The sequence below is a fragment of the Cucurbita pepo genome, chromosome 4 (genome assembly GCF_057944985.1).
Source record: "Cucurbita pepo subsp. pepo isolate OVF chromosome 4, ASM5794498v1, whole genome shotgun sequence".
NCBI classification, from domain to species: Eukaryota; Viridiplantae; Streptophyta; class Magnoliopsida; order Cucurbitales; family Cucurbitaceae; genus Cucurbita; species Cucurbita pepo.
In genome coordinates this window covers 1,834,058-1,851,821 of record NC_141801.1, presented here as the reverse complement: position 1 = coordinate 1,851,821, position 17,764 = coordinate 1,834,058, and the positions used below count along the sequence as shown (strand labels likewise).

Below are 17,764 nucleotides of genomic sequence, written 5' to 3'. Positions count from 1 at the left end.
TCCAACAGTGATAGTTGCCCCCCACCAAATGAACCGTTCAAAATCTAGAGCTAACATTTCAATCGAAAATCCACGTAGAATCGCAACAAGACAAAAAAGGTAGACTGAAGCATATAAGTGAAAAATGGTATAGAACCTTTAATCGACCATGGGGCGTATTCGACCCTTACCGACCCAATTCATTCTAGGTTGGATGTGAACGTTATACGATTCATTCGGATAACGGTATTTTAGGTTGATTAAAAAAAAAAAAAAAAAAAAGAAAAAGAAAAAGTGTCCAAAAAATGTACTAAAAAGACAAATCATTACGCAAATATCAAAACACAAATTCCCAAACTAACCCTTCTCTTCCTCCTTCAGACAAATAAATTACCCAACAAATTTGGAGAAACTCCACTTTCAGCGCTCTCCTATCCACAGAGAGAATCAAGATTCAGAAAAAAATCAATGGAGCGCAGTTTTCTGTACAAGGAATTCGCTCCATTGATCGGAATGATCGCCGGCGAGTGCGCTACCGTCGGCTCCAACACCGTCTACAAAGCCATTAGCGGCCATCAAATTAGCTTCTATGTCTTCACCTTCTACACTTGCCTCGCCGCCGCTCTCGTTCTTCTTCCTTTCGCCTTCATCTTCCGCAGGTCTCCGATTCCTCCAATTCTCTCTAATCGTTTGCTTTTTTTCTCCGCTCATTTTTCCCTAACTGTATTCATTTTGTTGCTTGGCGTTTTCAGATCCGGCGTTTTTCCGTCCAATAAATCCTCGTTCTTCCTTAGACTGATCTGCCTCTCCGCCATGGGGTACGATTTGAGGTTTATTTTTATGGATTGTGGCGTGTTAATCGGATTGCGATTGAAATTGTTTGTTTGTTTGTGATTGAAGAGTTGGATGTCAGCTGTTTTCCTATAAAGGATTGGAGTACAGTTCACCGACGCTTGCTTCCGCCATTAGTAACCTAATTCCTGCTCTCACTTTCATCTTGGCCGTTCTCTTCGGGTATCTTTTTCTTCCCCTCTTTTTTTCTTACCGATAAGTTCCAATAATTCCTTGAAATTTCTTGCACATTAGTTAATTTTTTATTATTAAAATAAATTTAATAAAATTATATAAATTTTTACTTAATAATCATAAGTTAATTGTGTAAGTTATATTTCAAAAATCTCAAAAATATATTTTTAATTAAGAACATATGCATACGTATCCAAATAAATATTAAATATTCTAAAATTTTATTTAATGAAGAGATGTTCCTATATGATTATATTCTAAAATTTATTTCAGTCTCATTTACCTTTATAATGTTTTTTTTTTTTTTCTTTTCTCATTTGCATAATACTATTTATTTTCAGTTGATCTATTTGGTTTAAAATTACAATGTTTTTTATTGAATTATCCTCTAATAAGATGAGTTATAAATAAACTTCCAACATTGGTTAGAACTTTATATAACATTTAAGTTTAATACAAATGATCATATCCATTTATCTCATTTAAAATATTTCAAGTTATTGTCCACACGGTCCTCTCGGGGTGTCTGACTCTAATATCATTTATAAATCCAAACCGATGTCTGACTCTGTTGTCATTTGTAAACCCAACCCCACCATTGTTGTCCTCGGTGCCGATCGCCTTGGCTAAAAGTCGTCTCACTAAATTAAAATGTTGTCAATAGTGCACAGCTAAAGCCCAACAGATTTCAAGTCTGTCTCAATCACTCGGACATATTGACACCTATATATAAGAAATGATTCGTTCTCTAGTTCTCTATACAACTGATGTGAGATTTCACAATAAAGCTAAACAACTCACAGCAGGATTCAAACTTGCCCAATAAATTTCATTTCACAATAAAGCTGAAGCAAATCAACTCATCCCAGGATTCAAACTTGCCCAACAAATTTCATTAGCTTTATCAACTCACCCCAGGATTCAAACTCTGTCTCCCTAAACACGAGAACATATTGACACTCATGTATAAGAAATGATTCGTCGTTCAATATGTGGGATCTTAAAAAGTCAACTCCTCACTAAAGTAAAATGTTGTCAACAGCAGGATTCAAACCTGCGCAAGCAAAGCCCAATAGATTTCGAATCTGTCTCCTTAACCACTCGGACATATAGTAAAATGTCGTCAACGGCAGGATTCAAACCTGCGCAAGCAAAGCCCAACAGATTTCGAGTCTGTCTCCTTAACCACTCGGACATATTGACACCCATATATAAGAAATGATTCGTTCTCTGTACAACTGATGTGAGATTTCACAATAAAGCTAAACAACTCACAGCAGGATTCAAACTTGCCCAATAAATTTCATTTCACAATAAAGCTGAAGCAAATCAACTCATCCCAGGATTCAAACTTGCCCAACAAATTTCATTTCACAATAAAGCTAAAGCAAATCAACTCACCCGAGGATTCAAACTCTGTCTCCTTAAACACGAGAACATATTGACACCCATGTATAAGAAATGATTCGTCGTTCAATATGTGGGATCGTAAAAAGTCAACTCCTCACTAAAGTAAAATGTTGTCAACGGCAGGATTCAAACCTGCGCAAGCAAAGCCCAACAGATTTCGAGTCTGTCTCCTTAACCACTCGGACATATAGTAAAATGTCGTCAATAGCAGGATTCAAACCTGCGCAAGCAAAGCCCAACAGATTTCGAGTTTGTCTCCTTAACCACTCGGACATATTGACACCCATATAGCCCAACAGATTTCGAGTCTGTCTCCTTAACCACTCGGACATATTGACACCCATATATAAGAAATGATTCCCCATATATAAGAAATGATTCCCCATATATAAGAAATGATTCGTTCTCTATACAACTGATGTGAGATTTCACAATAAAGCTAAATGATTCATGGAATCTTAAAAAGTCAACTCCTCACTAAAGTAAAATGTCGTCAACAACAAGATTCAATAGAAGATTTCGAGTCGATTTCGAGTCTGTCTCCTTAACCACTCGGACATATTGACACCCATATATAAGAAATGATTCGTTCTCTATACAACTGATGTGAGATTTCACAATAAAGCTAAAGCAAAGACATATTGACACCATTATACAAGAAATGATTCATGGAATCTTAAAAAGTCAACTCCTCGTCAACAACAGGATTCTTTGAAATGATTTGACGCAGGCAAAGCCCAACAGATTTCGAGTCTGTCTCCTTAACCACTCGGACATATTGACACCCAAGCAAGATTTGAACCTACGCAGGCAAAGCCCAACAGATTTTGAGTCTGTCTCCTTAACCACTCAAACATATTGACACCCAAGCAAGATTTGAACCTACGCAGGCAAAGCCCAACAGAACATATTGACACCCAAGCAAGATTTGAACCTACGCAGGCAAAGCCCAACAGATTTTGAGTCTGTCTCCTTAACCACTCAAACATATTGACACCCATATATAAGAAATGATTCGTTCTCTGTACTGATGTGAGATGTCACAATAAAGCTAAAGCAAAGACATATTGACACCATTATACAAGAAATGATTCATGGAATCTTAAAAAGTCAACTCCTCATTAAAGTAAAGTGTCGTCAACAGCAGGAATCGAACCTGCGCAGGCAAAGCCCAACAGATTTCGAGTCTGTCTCCTTAACCACTCGGACATATTGACACCCATATATAAGAAATGATTCGTTCTCTGTACAACTGATGTGAGATTTCACAATAAAGCTAAAGCAAAGACATATTGACACCATTATACAAGAAATGATTCGTGGAATCTTAAAACGTCAACTCCTCACTAAAGTAAAGTGTCGTCAACAGCAAGATTTGAACCTGCACAGGCAAAGCCCAACAGATTTCGAATCTGTCTCCTTAACCACTCGGACATATTGACACCCATATATAAGAAATGATTCGTTCTCTGTACAACTGATGTGAGATTTCACAATAAAGCTAAAGCAAAGACATATTGACACCATTATACAAGAAATGATTCATGGAATCTTAAAAAGTCAACTCCTCATTAAAGTAAAGTGTCGTCAACAGTAGGAATCGAACCTGCGCAGGCAAAGCCCAACAGATTTTGAGTCTGTCTCCTTAACCACTCGGACATATTGACACCCATATATAAGAAATGATTCGTTCTCTGTACAATTGATGTGAGATTTCACAATAAAGCTAAAGCAAAGACATATTGACACCATTATACAAGAAATGATTCGTGGAATCTTAAAACGTCAACTCCTCACTAAAGTAAAGTGTCGTCAATAGCAGGATTTGAACCTGCGCAGGCAAAGCCCAACAGATTTCGAGTCTGTCTCCTTAACCACTCGGACATATTGACACCCATATATAAGAAATGATTCGTTCTCTGTACAACTGATGTGAGATTTCACAATAAAGCTAAAACAAAGACATATTGACACCATTATACAAGAAATGATTCGTGGAATCTTAAAACGTCAACTCCTCACTAAAGTAAAGTGTCTTCAATAGGTGGACATATTGACACCCATATATAAGAAATGATTCGTTCTCTGTACAACTGATGTGAGATTTCACAATAAAGCTAAAGCAAAGACATATTGACACCATTATACAAGAAATGATTCGTGGAATCTTAAAAAGTCAACTCCTCACTAAAGTAAAGTGTCGTCAATAGCAGGATTCGAACCTGCGCAGGCAAAGCCCAACAGATTTCGAGTCTGTCTCCTTAACCACTCGGACATATTGACACCCATATATAAGAAATGATTCGTTCTCTGTACAACTGATGTGAGATTTCACAATAAAGCTAAAGCAAAGACATATTGACACCATTATACAAGAAATGATTCGTGGAATCTTAAAAAGTCAACTCCTCACTAAAGTAAAGTGTCGTCAACAGCAGGATTCGAACCTGCGCAAGCAAAGCCCAACAGATTTCGAGTCTGTCTCCTTAACCACTCGGACATATTGACACCCATATATAAGAAATGATTCGTTCTCTATACAACTGATGTGAGATTTCACAATAAAGCTAAAGCAAAGACATATTGACACCATTATACAAGAAATGATTAATCTTAAAAAGTCAACTCCTCACTAAAGTAAAATGTCTTCAACAGCAGGATTCGAACCTACACGGGCAAAGCCCAATAAATTTCGAGTCTATCTCCTTAACCACTCGAACATATTGACACCCATATATAAGTAATGATTCGTTCTCTGTACAACTGATGTGAGATATCACAATAAAGCTAAAGCAAAGACATATTGACACCATTATACAAGAAATGATTAATCTTAAAAAGTCAGCTCCTCACTAAAGTAGAACGTCTTCAACAGCAAGATTCGAACCTAGCTGGCAGAGCCTAACAAATTTCAAGTCTGTCTCCTTAACCACTCGGACATATTGACACCATTATACAAGAAATGATTCGTTCCTAGATCTCACAATAAAGTTAAAAAGTCGTAAACTCCTCACTAAAGCAAAATGATTCAAACCTGCGTAGGCAAAGCCCAACATATTTCGAGTCTGCCCTCTTAACCACTTACACATATTGACACCCATATATCACTCAAACATATTGACACCCATATATAAGAAATGATTCGTTCCTTGTGTGGGATCTCACAATAAATCTAAAGCAAAATGTGTCACTCACATTAAAGCTAAAGCAAAAAGAGTCATCAAGTCTGTCTCCTTACCCACTCGAACATTGAACATATTGACACTACAACAAAATTGAAATAATACAAAGAAGATTAGCATGACCCATGCGCAAGGGGATGACATGCACAAATCGAGAAATGATCCAAATGTTTATTGTGAGATCCCACATCGTTTGAAGAGCAAAATGAAATATTCCTTATAAGGGTGTGGAAAACTCTCCGTAACAGACGTGACGACCGATACGTAACAGATCAAAATAGACAATATCTACTAAGGGTGGGCTTAGACTATTACAAATGATCTATAGAGATAAGTACCGACTCGTATTGTGAAAATTATTACTAACATATTATATCTAAATTTCCATTTTTTTATATATATTTATGTAATACCAACAAAAAAAAAAAAAATTGCAACCAAAGATAATTATTTTAATGGATCAGTTGAGAGTAAATAGTATTGCATGGATTCGAAAATGAAATAAAAAGAAATACATATATTAGAATGGAAAAAAAAAAAAAAAGAAAGAGATTGTTAAAGATTTTATTCATGCATCAAGTTCATGGAGAGATCTATGAGATTTTAGAATATAATGCTATACATTCTCTGATCGACGTGGGACCGCACCAAATTCATCCCGTTCGAGGTTTAGCATCCTTGCTGGCATATCGCCTCGTGTCTACTCCCTTCGGGAAAGGGCCTCCTCACTGGCACATTACCTAGTGTCTGGCTCTAATACCATTGTAATGGACCAAGCCTACAGGTAGCAGATATTGTCCTCTTTGCTTCCCCTCAAGGTTTTAAAATGCCTCACCTAGGGAGAGGTTTCACACCTATGAAGGATTTTTTGTTATCCACCCCAACGGATGTGGGATTTCACATTAAACGTATGAAATATATGCTAAATTTGATGTCATCATGTTCTTTGGTTAGGATGGAGAAGCTAGCTTTGAAAAGCTCAAGCAGCACGGCGAAAATCGTTGGCTCGGCAGTGTCTATAGCAGGTGCACTTGTAGTGGTTCTTTATAAAGGTCCAGTCATTCTATCAAACCCATTTGCTGCGCCAACAAGATTGAACCTTTCACATCCTTTGGCCTCTTCCCAACCCAATTGGATCATGGGTGGCCTCTGCTTTTTTGCTCAGTACCTTCTCAACTCTTTCTGGTACATTATTCTGGTAATTTTCCTTTCAAATTTATGCAACCTCCCTTTATTCCTTTTGTGCAAAACATTTACTAATATCATATATGATTGAATGGCTTCTTAATTCTTCTGAGTCAAGATTTTGTTGGTATTATTGTGTTTGGCTGTAAAAGAGTTGAATTTTGGTTTCTTAGTAATTATATGTGAAATCTGTACATCTTAAGATAGTTTATGGGTTCACAAAGACAAGTGGTTCCACACCAAGACTATGATATCGCCCAATAGTCCACTAGAGATTGAGTTCATGGGTAACATGTATGTGTTCGACATGTGTTGATCACTCAGAGCCTTGTTTGACACAAATCGTTCTGTACTGTTAGGGTCGCACAACAATGCACACACTCGATATAGATGAACACAAAGAATATTAGTTGTAAAAGGTAGGAACCTCACCTTTTGAGTTAGCTTTTGAAGTGAGAGTCAAAATGGATAATTATACTGACAAAAGAGTTATTTACAGACCCAAATGGTGAACATGTATCCAGATGAACTAGCTGTGGTGTGCTTGTACTATGTTTTCGAGGTCATAATAGCTGCACCCATATGCCTATTAGCAGAAGGAAACTTGGGTGCATGGAAGCTAAAAAACAGTCTTGAATTGGTTGCTGTTTTGAACTCGGTAAGAAGGGAAAAGGATTTGAATTTGGGTTGAGCTGGAGATAGAAGAGGTTGTGATTGCTTTAAATGTGGAGTTTTTGTTGTTGTTGTTGTCGTGTTCATCTAGGGATGTGTGGGTCAATCCTTCGTCTCTGCCATCCACACATGGGGTGTCCATGTCAAAGGGCCTGTTTATGTTTCGAGTTTCAGGCCTCTCTCAATTGCCATTGCAGCTGCTACTGGTGTCATTTTTCTTGGGGATGATCTCTATCTTGGAAGGTGCATATCTCTCTCTCTCTCTGGTTTATGCATTATTATTTTCAGTCACTTTTTAAACATTTAGGATAATTAAAAAATACGTATATATACATGTCGGTAAGGGTATGATATCGTCAACTTTGAGCCCGTGATTTATCGTTTGATTTCATTGAAAGGTTTCATACTAGTTGAAATATTGTTCTTTTTTGTTTAGTTTGACAACATTTGGAGTTAGGAGCTTTCGAATCTCTGACCTCTTGGTTGAGATTACGTGTCAGTTACTGTTGAGTTTGTTCATTTTGACGTTCTATTATCTGAGGAGATCTTCCATTGGAAAAGATCCATTAGCCTAAGAGGAAGAAATAAAAATTAATGTCCTTATACACTGTAACTAACATGCATGCATGGGCGTTCATAGGTTTATCATCATTAACATTAACTAGGGTTGCGTCTTAGAAAAATTATCGTCATAATGCATCATGACATTTAATACATTTGCATTATCTTAATATGGAATAACGTCATATCATGACATCTCATCATCATACATCTTACATCGTCATATTATCATACATCATCGTATCATATCATATAGGACCATCATTTAACATAGTCACGTCATCATATATCATAATCTCATCATCATATAATACAGTCACATCATCACATGATATAAAACATAAATGACACGTGCAAGGGCTTATTGAGTACGTGTCGTGAGATCCCGTATCGATTGGAGAGGGAAACATGTGCCAGCGAGAACGCTGGGTTCGAAACGGGGTGGATTGTGAGACCCCATATTGATCAGAGAGGGGAACGAAACATTCTTTATAAGGGTGTGGTAACCTCTCCCTAGCATACACGTTTTAAAAACCTTGAAAGGAAAACACGTAAAAGAAAAGTTAAAAAGGACAATATCTGCTGGCGGTGGACTTAGACCGTTACAATATCGTATATGAATGAACCTTTCATCCATTTGTTTGTTGTGGCAGTATTATTGGAGCAACAATAATAGCAAGTGGGTTTTACTCAATAATGTGGGGGAAAATAAAAGAAGAAGAGTTGAAGGGGAAAGACGAGTTTTGTTCAAGCTTGGGGTCTTCATCCAAAGATAAGATTCCATTGTTGAAAAGCTGTAAAGTTCAAGATGACTAACACATCTTGTGAGTACATCAGACCGTGCAGGTATGTTATGTTTATACTCGATCCAATCTGTTTTTGCTTTTGAATTCATGTTTTGTAAGTAAAAATTATAGAACATCCAGCCAAATATCCTCAAATGTATAGTAAGAAGAGTTGATTTGGCTGGAATTTGTGTTTATTGTTTCTTCTATCATTTAAATCATATTTGTCTATATATCGTGAGAAATATCATTCAAGTTAGCCTTTCTAACCGTCCTAACCCCACCTCTAGTACATATTGTGTGCTTCAGCTTATTACGTATTGTCGTCAGCCTCACGATTTTAAAATGTGTCTGTTAGGGAGAGGTTTGCACACCCTTATAAGGAATGTTTCATTCCACTCTCCAACCGATGTGGGATCTCACAATCCACCTCCCTTGGATGCCCAGTGTCCTCGTTGGCACACCACCTGAAACCTAGCTCTGATATCATTTGTAATAGTCCAAATCCACCACTAGTAGATATTGTCATCTTTGAGCATTCCCTTCGAGGGCTTCTCCTCAAGGTCTTAAACGCGTCTACTAGGGAGAAGTTTCTACACCTTTATAAGGAATGTTTTGTTCCCCTCTCCAATCGATGTGGGATCTCACAATCCACCTCCCTTGGAGGCCCAGTGTCCTCACTGCACACCACCTGAAACCTGGCTCTAATACCATTTGTAATAGTCCAAGTTCACCGCTAGTAGATATTGTCATCTTTGAGCATTTCCCTTCAAGGGCTTCTCCTCAAGGTCTTAAAACTCATCTACGAGATAGGAGTTTCTACATCCTTATAAGGAATGTTTTGTTCCTCTCTCCAACCGATGTGGGATCTCACAGTCCACCTCCCTTGGAGACCAAGTGTTCTCGTTGACACAACACCTGAAACCTAGCTCTGATATCATTTGTAATAGTCCAAATCCACCGCTAGTAGATACTGCCATCTTTGAGCATTCCCTTCAAAGTCTTCTCCTCAAGGTCTTAAAACACGTCTACTAGGAAGAAGTTTCTACACTCTTATAAGGAATGTTTTGTTCCCCTCTCTAATTGATGTGGGATCTCGCAAGTTTTGTTTAAAAATCCTCTATTCTATGTTTGATCAGTCCTAATCTATTCTATGTTTGATCAGTCCTAAACGTTTCAAACCTACCTTAAATTAGAAATTTCTTACAGATTTGACATTGACTTGGTTTTGGAGTTAGGAATATTCTCTTTCATTAGAATAGGGATTTTTGTTGGGCAGTCATTTGTGAGTGAGTGCTATCCACAGCAAAGAGACCTTTGAAAGGCATCTTCATGCATATCAAGGTTTCATATCCTTTCAATCACCATTATATTGATGTTGTTGGGCGTTTTCTCCCTCTCCCTCTCATATTTTTTAAGGTTAAACTTTGTATATTGTCGCCCATATTCATTAGAAATCTAAAAAATCTCACCCTATTCCAATACAACAAAAAAATCAATCAAGCATGTTCTCGAATACCCGTTTAAGTTCATGCACGATTGCCACCAAGCGTAACATCCTAGTTAAACTCGATAATAACATGCCCACACCCTCAATGGTAAAATTATGTCATATACAAACCTCGAATCCATCACAATCAATGAATTCCGAAAACATTGTCGAATTCAACAAAAACAAATTTGGAAGGATATGAACTGGATTTGGTAAACTATTTTGATAGTGTAACGTGTAATAGCCCAGATCCACCGCTAACAGATATTGTCTTCATTGGGCTTTCCCTTTCGGGCTTCCCCTTAAGGTTTTAAAACGCGTCTTCCAGGGGAAGGTTTCCACACCCTTACGTGGTTTGTTCTCCTCCCCAACCAATGTGGGACATGACAGATACTTTCTCTCAACTAAATTCAAGATCAAAAAAATTAAAAAAACAATATCCTTCAAATGAAATGATCTAAAAAGGACGTGGCATCGTCCCAATTACTTATATTTAAAAGTGAAATTATAATCGAAAATATGTGGATTTGTGTTGGTACTCAAAGAATGGGGAAAGAAAATGATCTTAGAATATTTTGTCTGTTTCTAGAACAGAGATCTTTGTTGGTCAGTCAATTGTATGGCTATCCACACAAAGGGCCTACCATTGAAAGGTCTCTTCACTTATCACGTTTCGAGACACTTGCCATTTCGGCTCTTACGTGGTCTATTTTCGTTACGATTAGAATATATTAAAATTGAAAATTTAAATACGTATTAGACATTTTAATCTTATAATCTAAAGTTCGGAGACCTATAGAATGTTTTAACGTAATTTTGAATAGTATGCAATTGACATAGAGAAGGTTCGTAGTTGACGACTCAAGAACGAGTTGACGACTACAGGGGAAGCAGCTGACCGTAGTTCCCTGAGCCTAGCTCGTAGCAAGCCAAAGTGTGACGTGAACCTATTTTGTTAAGAGAATATCTCGAAGGGAAAAACAGACTACAGAAAGCAATCCCTTCCAACCAACCCTTTTTAATCAAGATTCGAATTTCTATGGTTAGTTCAATAAACGAGTAGTTGTTCTCTTAACTACCATTGAGTTCGGGATTTAAACAATGGGAATAGGGCCACACATTTTCACTTTTTCGAGAGAGACTTAGCTTATAAATAGATATTTTTATTTAGTGACATAAGTGGCATGCACTAAGAAGTTATCCCAATGAAATTTGACACGTGATGGCAAAAGCATTGCGAGAATTTCAACTATGCTGTCATAATATGTATCAACTTAGCTACCTAATTATTTTGATTAGATATAATTATTTGGAAGTTCATTTCAACGGAAGTGTCACGACCTTGTTTTCGAGATTTCGAAAATCAAATCAAGATTGATTGGTATTAAAGCTAGACACCGAACAGTGTACGTACGAAGACGTTGGGCTCTCAAGTGGGGTGAATTGTAAGATCTCACATCGGTTAGAAAGAGGAACAAAACATTCCTTACAAGCGTGTGAAAACCTCTCGGTGATGACCGGTTAGTGATTTGAAAGTAAAAACATCCCTTAAAATTGGGACCAAACCTTCACCAAACGCACACCATACCCACAAGAAAGAGAAAAGGCTCCACCGTACAGCTTTTACAGAGCGAGCCAGAGAGATGGAGAGGAGCTTGTTTTACAAAGACGTGGTGCCATTCGCCGCCATGGTTGCCGCCGAGTGCGCCACCGTGGGATCCAACACAGGCTTCAAAGCCGCCACCGCCAGAGGCATGAGCTACTACGTCTTCACCCTCTACGTCTGCGTCGCCGCCGCCGTCGTCCTCATCCCTTTCGCCCTCATCTTTCACAGGCACTCTGTTTCTCTCTGCCTCTCTCTCCGCTTATAAATCGATTCATTTCCCTAATTCCTCAACCTCTCTCTCTCTCTGTCTCTGCAGATCGCAACAGCTTCCTCCGAACAAGATTTCCCTGTTCTTCAAACTCGTCGCCCTCTCCGCCCTCGGGTACGGCGGCGCGTCTTCCCGATTCGGCTAATTTTATATGCTTTTTAAGTTCTGAGGGCTAATGGGTTTTGGAATTGTGTTGAATTTTTGAAGGCTTTCGTGCCAATTGCTTGGGAACAAAGGCTTGGAGTTCAGCTCCCCCACTCTTTCATCCGCCATTAGCAACCTCATCCCGGCGTTCACCTTCATTCTCGCCGTCTTTTTCAGGTCAATTTCTCTTTCTATCTCCTCAACTTTCAATTATATCTCTAATCTAAAAAGATAAATAAGCATTAAATACGGAGCTCGGCCCCTTAACATCTGCCACCGGAGGGCTCCAGACTCGTATATGGATCTCTTTTACTTATAGTGGTCGGTTTGATAGAAGCTTGGTCAGAAGGGTTCGCTTCCCGAATGTCTCTTGGGAAGAGGCCTATTCCGCTCTTTCCAATTGGGAAAGAGTTTAGTCTACGAGCCTTAGGAGTTGAAATACCAATTTTGAAAAATGACATTAATACCCTCTAACGATTTTTTTTTTTTAATTTAAAATGTACATTTAAATGTGAAGAAATAAGATGATTTACGAGAATACATAAATCTGTGTGGACGGTTTATATATATATATATATATATTAACAACTTCCGATTAAGGGTATTAATGATAGTTTAAAAAAATTTCGTATATTTTTGAAACATGGTACTATCAGGATCGATATTATTGATTTTTCTAAACGGTTGAGGGGTATTATCGGAATTTTAGAAAATATAAAGATTAAAAAAAAATATATCCATTTTATCTTGTAGGACCCAACAAGAGTTGAATGGATAAGCTCAATATCCTATAATATTTATTGATTTTTTTATTAAAAAAATTGTTGATTTAGCTTTCAATGGAATTCATAAAGATCTTCGAAAAATAATTTAAAATTAAATGAAGAAAAAAAAATCATTAAATTTTGGTTACATTTATATTAAAAATTGTAGATTATATGAGAAATAAATCAATATTTTAAATAAACTAAAAATAATAATAAATGGCTTGCGTTATTGGGTTTCTTTTTTCTCTTTTTCATAATATTATACCTAACGTGTAGCCTAAATTATTCAAAATTTTAAATTAAATTATTCAAAATTTTAAATTATGTATTTATTTTATTATTTTATTGGCCGCCAAATATCTTTGGTGGTTGGACACTTTTGTCCCATTTTTCCTTAATAATTGCAAATTTGTAATTTGGTCTATTTTCAAATTTGTAATTTAGTCTAAAAGCAAAATACTTATAATAATATCAAATTACCATACACAATAATTATTAAACACTATGATTTCATAAATTCAAATTTTTAATTAAAATAATATGGTCGATCCAATATCACTGACCACTGTTGGGAGGTCATTAGAGGTGAGGTGGTGACGATGGTAGTGGAGGTAATGATGGAGGCTCGGTCCAAAAAGGGCATAGTGGGCATAGTGGAAGTGAAGCTGAAGTGTGAGGGTATTTTGGTCATTTTTATATAACATGAAAACGTGAGAGGGATTCCAAGTTAAATACCTAAAATTTGCGTTTTATGTGTCGAAAAATCGAGATATTTTAGGTGACGATTTTTGAAATTAAAAATTTGTAAATAAGTTGTTGAATTTGGTTTGCATGGTTAGGATGGAAAAGATAGATTTGAAAAGGAGGAGCAGCATAGCCAAAATTGTGGGGTCAGCGGTGTCGATATCAGGTGCATTGGTAGTGGTTCTGTACAAAGGCCCAATTGTGATATCAAACCCATATTCTCAAGGCCCAATTGTGATATCAAACCCATATTCTCAAGGCCCAAAAGAGTTGGGCCTTCTCTATCACAACCACAATCAACCTTTGGGCTCTTCACATCCACGGCCCAATTGGATATTGGGTGGCCTTTGCTTTCTTTTTCAATACCTTTCCAACTCCTTTTGGTACATTCTCCAGGTATTTATATCCTCCTCGACTCGATGTCTTAACCAATTGAACTATGTTTAAGTTGATCGTTACTTTTATGGTTGCAACGATGCTTCCCTTACAATTTTTTAGCTTTGAATTCTTATATTTTAGATCTGGTTTGGTAACTGTTAACAGCCCAAACCGACGGTTAATAGATATTATTCGTTTTTGTCTGTTACTTATCATCAACACTGGTGTGTCAGTGATGAAACTAAACCCTCAAGAGGGATGGATTGTGAGATCCCACATCGGTTGGAGAGGAGAACGAAGCATTCCTTATAAGTGTGTGGAAACCTCTCCCTAGAAGATATGTTTTAAAACCGTGAGGTTGACAGCAATACGTAACGAGCCAAAGAAGACAATATCTGCTAGCGGTGAACTTGAAGTGTTATAATTTAGGGGGTGATAGTGGAAAGGTTGACAGATAAGTCACCCTTATTGCCACTCGACAGAACCGTACATGAGATTTTCACCTCATACGGCTCCTCGTTCAATTCTTTCGAAGTCATTGGAGCATTTTTCTCGTTCGAGAATCTCTTTCCCTCTTCCATTCCGTCCCAAAGAGTGACTAAGACCAATTCATTCACGTTTTCATTCATTTGGAATCTGGGTTCTTCTACGTCATTTTTATTTACTTATTTTTCCCTCTCTTTTGTTATTCCCTTCGATCATTCCTTAAATCCCATAGGTTTGATCCGGTAGAATCCAACCTATTTTTTCATTGAACAATAGGTACCCAATAAATCTGATTAGTTTTTCGATCAGAAGTACTATGTCAAATCTTCGTTTTTCTTATTTACGTCTTGTTTGACCGTCTTATTTATTGTTTGAATTAAGCTTATAAATTCGACCTGGATCGAATGTATTTTAACTAGCTGAATTATGGTTATTGGTATTGGTATTTACATGACAGACCCAAATCATAAAGACATACCCAGATGAGGTAACAGTGGTGGCAGTGTACTACAGCATCCAGGCAGTTTTAACGGCGCCGGTGTGTTTGTTGGCGGAAACAGACATGAATGCTTGGAAGATGACAAATGCACTAAGCTTTGTGTTCATACTGAACTCGGTAAGATTGAAAGGCAGAGGAATTGGGAAATGGGATTCTGTTTGTTTCTCGGGAAAATGATGGAATTTTGGTGTTGTTTGTTGAGAATGTGTAGGGTTTGATGGGTCAGGCCTTTGTGGCTGCTACCCACACTTGGGGACTCAGCTTGAAGGGGCCTGTTTATGTGTCCAGTTTTAGGCCATTGTCCATTGCCATTGCTGCTGCTATGGGTGCCATTCTTCTTGCTGATGATCTTCATCTTGGAAGGTCAAATAATCTCTCTCTCTTTTTCTCTCTATCTCTCTCTTTCATTTTGTTTGATTTTCGGTAAAATGTTCATTACGTGCGGAGTGTCACAATCGCACTTTTAATGGCAGCGGCTTGCGATTGTGCGGCACTCACTTTCCAACGACAAGTGAGCTAAGCCAATTCGTTCTTGCGTCGCCTACGGCCAAGCGACGTATGCTCGAGCCACTAGCCTCGATTTTAAGAGAAGGTTTTAAAAAACGAGAGCAGAGAGAGATTTTCGAAATAGACATTATATAAGCAAACAAGAGAGAAATAACAACGGCTTACAGTATCTAACCTTAGGTGGGGAGAAGTCGACAACTAGTCATATCCCCCTACAGTACATTTTGAGGCATTTCATGTGTCTGATATTTCTAAAACGTCATACTTCCTAGAAATATAAAAGTAAAACACTACAATATGAAAAGATATAAAGGGTTGGGCTTGTCATCGGCATGCGGTCATGGGTAATACGCCTTGGACGAGCATGAACGTGACACGGAGCTCGTAAAGATGTTCATTTAATCTGTAGAGCTTGTAGAGATGTCCGCAGTTTTGTAGGGACCTGTCGTGGATTGGTCAATGAATTTCTATGTAAAAAGAAGTAATGTGGAATAAAAAATAGAGGAACATGGATAAAAGGAAGTAACTGAGAATGGGAGAGGAAATGGGGAGAGCTTTTTATCTGTTAACTCAACGGGTCGGGGATTCCTTGTATAACAGTTTAAGCACACCGCTGGCAAATATTGTCCTCTATAAGTTTTCCTTTCTGGGCTTTCCTCAAGGTTCTAAAGTGGACAATATCTATGCTAGTGAGGACGCCGGCCCTCAAGGGAGGTGGATTGTGAGATCTCACATCGGTTGGAGAGGGGAACGAAATATTCTTTAAAAGGGTGTGGAAATCTCTCTCTAGCAAACGCGTTTTGAAACTATGAGGCTAACGACGATACGTAATCACCAAAGCGGATAATATCTGCTAGCAGTGAGGTTGGATTGTTACAGATGGTATTAGAGCCAGTCACTAGGTGGTGTGCTAGCGAGAATGCTGGCCACCAACGAGGGTGGATTGTGAGATTTCACATCAGTTGGGAAGGTGAACGAAACAATACTTATAACGGTGGTGGGCTTAGGTTGTTACATACCTATCCCGCTTCGTAGATATCTCTAATGATGTTGACGTTGGTTTCGTTTGCAGTATAATTGGAGCTATCATAATATCCGTCGGATTCTATGGCATATTGTGGGGAAAGGCAAAAGAGGAAGAATGGAAAGAATTAGATGGCGAAAGGTTGGAATCTTCCTCAAAAGCTCCGTTGCTACACTATTATAGAGTCGAAGATCCATGAACATCAACACGAACACGAACACGAACACGAACAAATGGATTCAATTTTCATTACTCATTTTTTACTATGATTTCATGTCTAAAATAATTTTTAGCCTACGGTTAAAATGTAATTAGGAGTGTTCAAAAAATTCAATGATCCGACAAAATTCGATCAACCCAACTTAACTTGTACGGTATGAGTTGGTTATAAATTTTTTTTTTCTTTTTTCGTCCGGGTTCAAATAGATGAAAATTTTATGAATTGGTTTAGTTCATGGGTTCCCCTAAAACTATATCGGGGGTAAACTCGAACTCGAATTTATTGTTAATTTTAAAATATATATTTTTGCTTATCATACAATTATATATACATATATTTATTTTATTTTTATCTTTCTCAAATAATCTTTAATTATTTGGAAGATAATGTTTCTCAAATAATCTTTAATTATTTGGAAGATAATATTTTCAAAATATATATTAAAATTGAGCGATAATTCTAAATGAAATATTTGAAAATAAATAAATGTTTTACTGAACTAATATTTTATTTTTATTAAAAAATAAAAATAAAAATATATATTACTGAACGGTTTGAGTATAAAAAATGTCTTGTTTAGATGCTTTCAGTAGATATCCGCTCCGCACTCTCTGTGGGCACGATAACTTGTACATCAAAGGTGCATCCTTCCCAGTCCTCTTGTACTAGGGAAAGGTTTTCTCAATGCTCTAACGCCCACATTGGATATGGACCAAACTATCTCACGACGTTCTGAACCCAACTCACGTACCGCTTTAACGGGTGAACAGCCCAACCCTTGAACATACTATAGCCCCAGGTGGCAAAGAGCCAACATCAAGGTGCCAAA

General features: G+C 37.5%; 2 protein-coding genes and 10 non-coding genes across 14 annotated transcripts; 3 read left to right on the top strand and 9 right to left on the bottom strand.

Annotated features, from left to right (window-relative positions):
- The first annotated feature begins 402 nt into the window (after positions 1–402).
- Positions 403–9,064, top strand: LOC111792472 (WAT1-related protein At5g40230). Its single transcript, XM_023673975.2, has 7 exons — positions 403–638; positions 732–797; positions 880–993; positions 6,552–6,795; positions 7,282–7,440; positions 7,546–7,697; positions 8,669–9,064. Exons 1-7 carry the CDS (start codon positions 448–450, stop codon positions 8,829–8,831), a joined length of 1,089 nt encoding a protein of 362 aa, XP_023529743.2. The 5' UTR covers positions 403–447; the 3' UTR covers positions 8,832–9,064.
- TRNAS-CGA (transfer RNA serine (anticodon CGA)) lies at positions 2,127–2,208 on the bottom strand. The gene has a single exon. It is a non-coding gene; the product is annotated as a tRNA-Ser (tRNA).
- Positions 2,615–2,696, bottom strand: TRNAS-CGA (transfer RNA serine (anticodon CGA)). The gene has a single exon. It is a non-coding gene; the product is annotated as a tRNA-Ser (tRNA).
- TRNAS-CGA (transfer RNA serine (anticodon CGA)) lies at positions 3,551–3,632 on the bottom strand. The gene has a single exon. It is a non-coding gene; the product is annotated as a tRNA-Ser (tRNA).
- Positions 3,776–3,857, bottom strand: TRNAS-CGA (transfer RNA serine (anticodon CGA)). Its single transcript has one exon. It is a non-coding gene; the product is annotated as a tRNA-Ser (tRNA).
- On the bottom strand, positions 4,001–4,082 carry TRNAS-CGA (transfer RNA serine (anticodon CGA)). The gene has a single exon. It is a non-coding gene; the product is annotated as a tRNA-Leu (tRNA).
- Positions 4,226–4,307, bottom strand: TRNAS-CGA (transfer RNA serine (anticodon CGA)). Its single transcript has one exon. It is a non-coding gene; the product is annotated as a tRNA-Ser (tRNA).
- TRNAS-CGA (transfer RNA serine (anticodon CGA)) lies at positions 4,617–4,698 on the bottom strand. Its single transcript has one exon. It is a non-coding gene; the product is annotated as a tRNA-Ser (tRNA).
- Positions 4,842–4,923, bottom strand: TRNAS-CGA (transfer RNA serine (anticodon CGA)). Its single transcript has one exon. It is a non-coding gene; the product is annotated as a tRNA-Ser (tRNA).
- On the bottom strand, positions 5,059–5,143 carry TRNAS-CGA (transfer RNA serine (anticodon CGA)). Its single transcript has one exon. It is a non-coding gene; the product is annotated as a tRNA-Ser (tRNA).
- LOC111794154 (U6 spliceosomal RNA) lies at positions 5,666–5,770 on the top strand. Its single transcript, XR_002815045.2, has one exon. It is a non-coding gene; the product is annotated as a U6 spliceosomal RNA (small nuclear RNA).
- Positions 9,065–11,771: 2,707 nt separating the features above from the next.
- LOC111792471 (WAT1-related protein At4g15540) lies at positions 11,772–17,165 on the top strand. 3 transcript variants are annotated; one of them, XM_087123285.1, is made up of 8 exons: positions 11,775–12,126; positions 12,215–12,280; positions 12,374–12,487; positions 13,917–14,047; positions 14,081–14,217; positions 15,143–15,301; positions 15,396–15,547; positions 15,658–16,755. In XM_087123285.1, exons 1-8 carry the CDS (start codon positions 11,936–11,938, stop codon positions 15,824–15,826), a joined length of 1,119 nt encoding a protein of 372 aa, XP_086979411.1. In that variant the 5' UTR covers positions 11,775–11,935; the 3' UTR covers positions 15,827–16,755. The 3 variants fall into 3 exon arrangements, with proteins under 3 accessions (XP_086979410.1, XP_086979411.1, XP_023529741.2); XM_087123284.1 differs by having other exon boundaries at positions 11,772–12,126; positions 13,917–14,217; positions 15,658–16,756; XM_023673973.2 differs by lacking the exon at positions 15,658–16,755 and adding an exon at positions 16,764–17,165 and having other exon boundaries at positions 11,781–12,126; positions 13,917–14,217.
- The last annotated feature ends 599 nt before the right edge of the window (positions 17,166–17,764 follow it).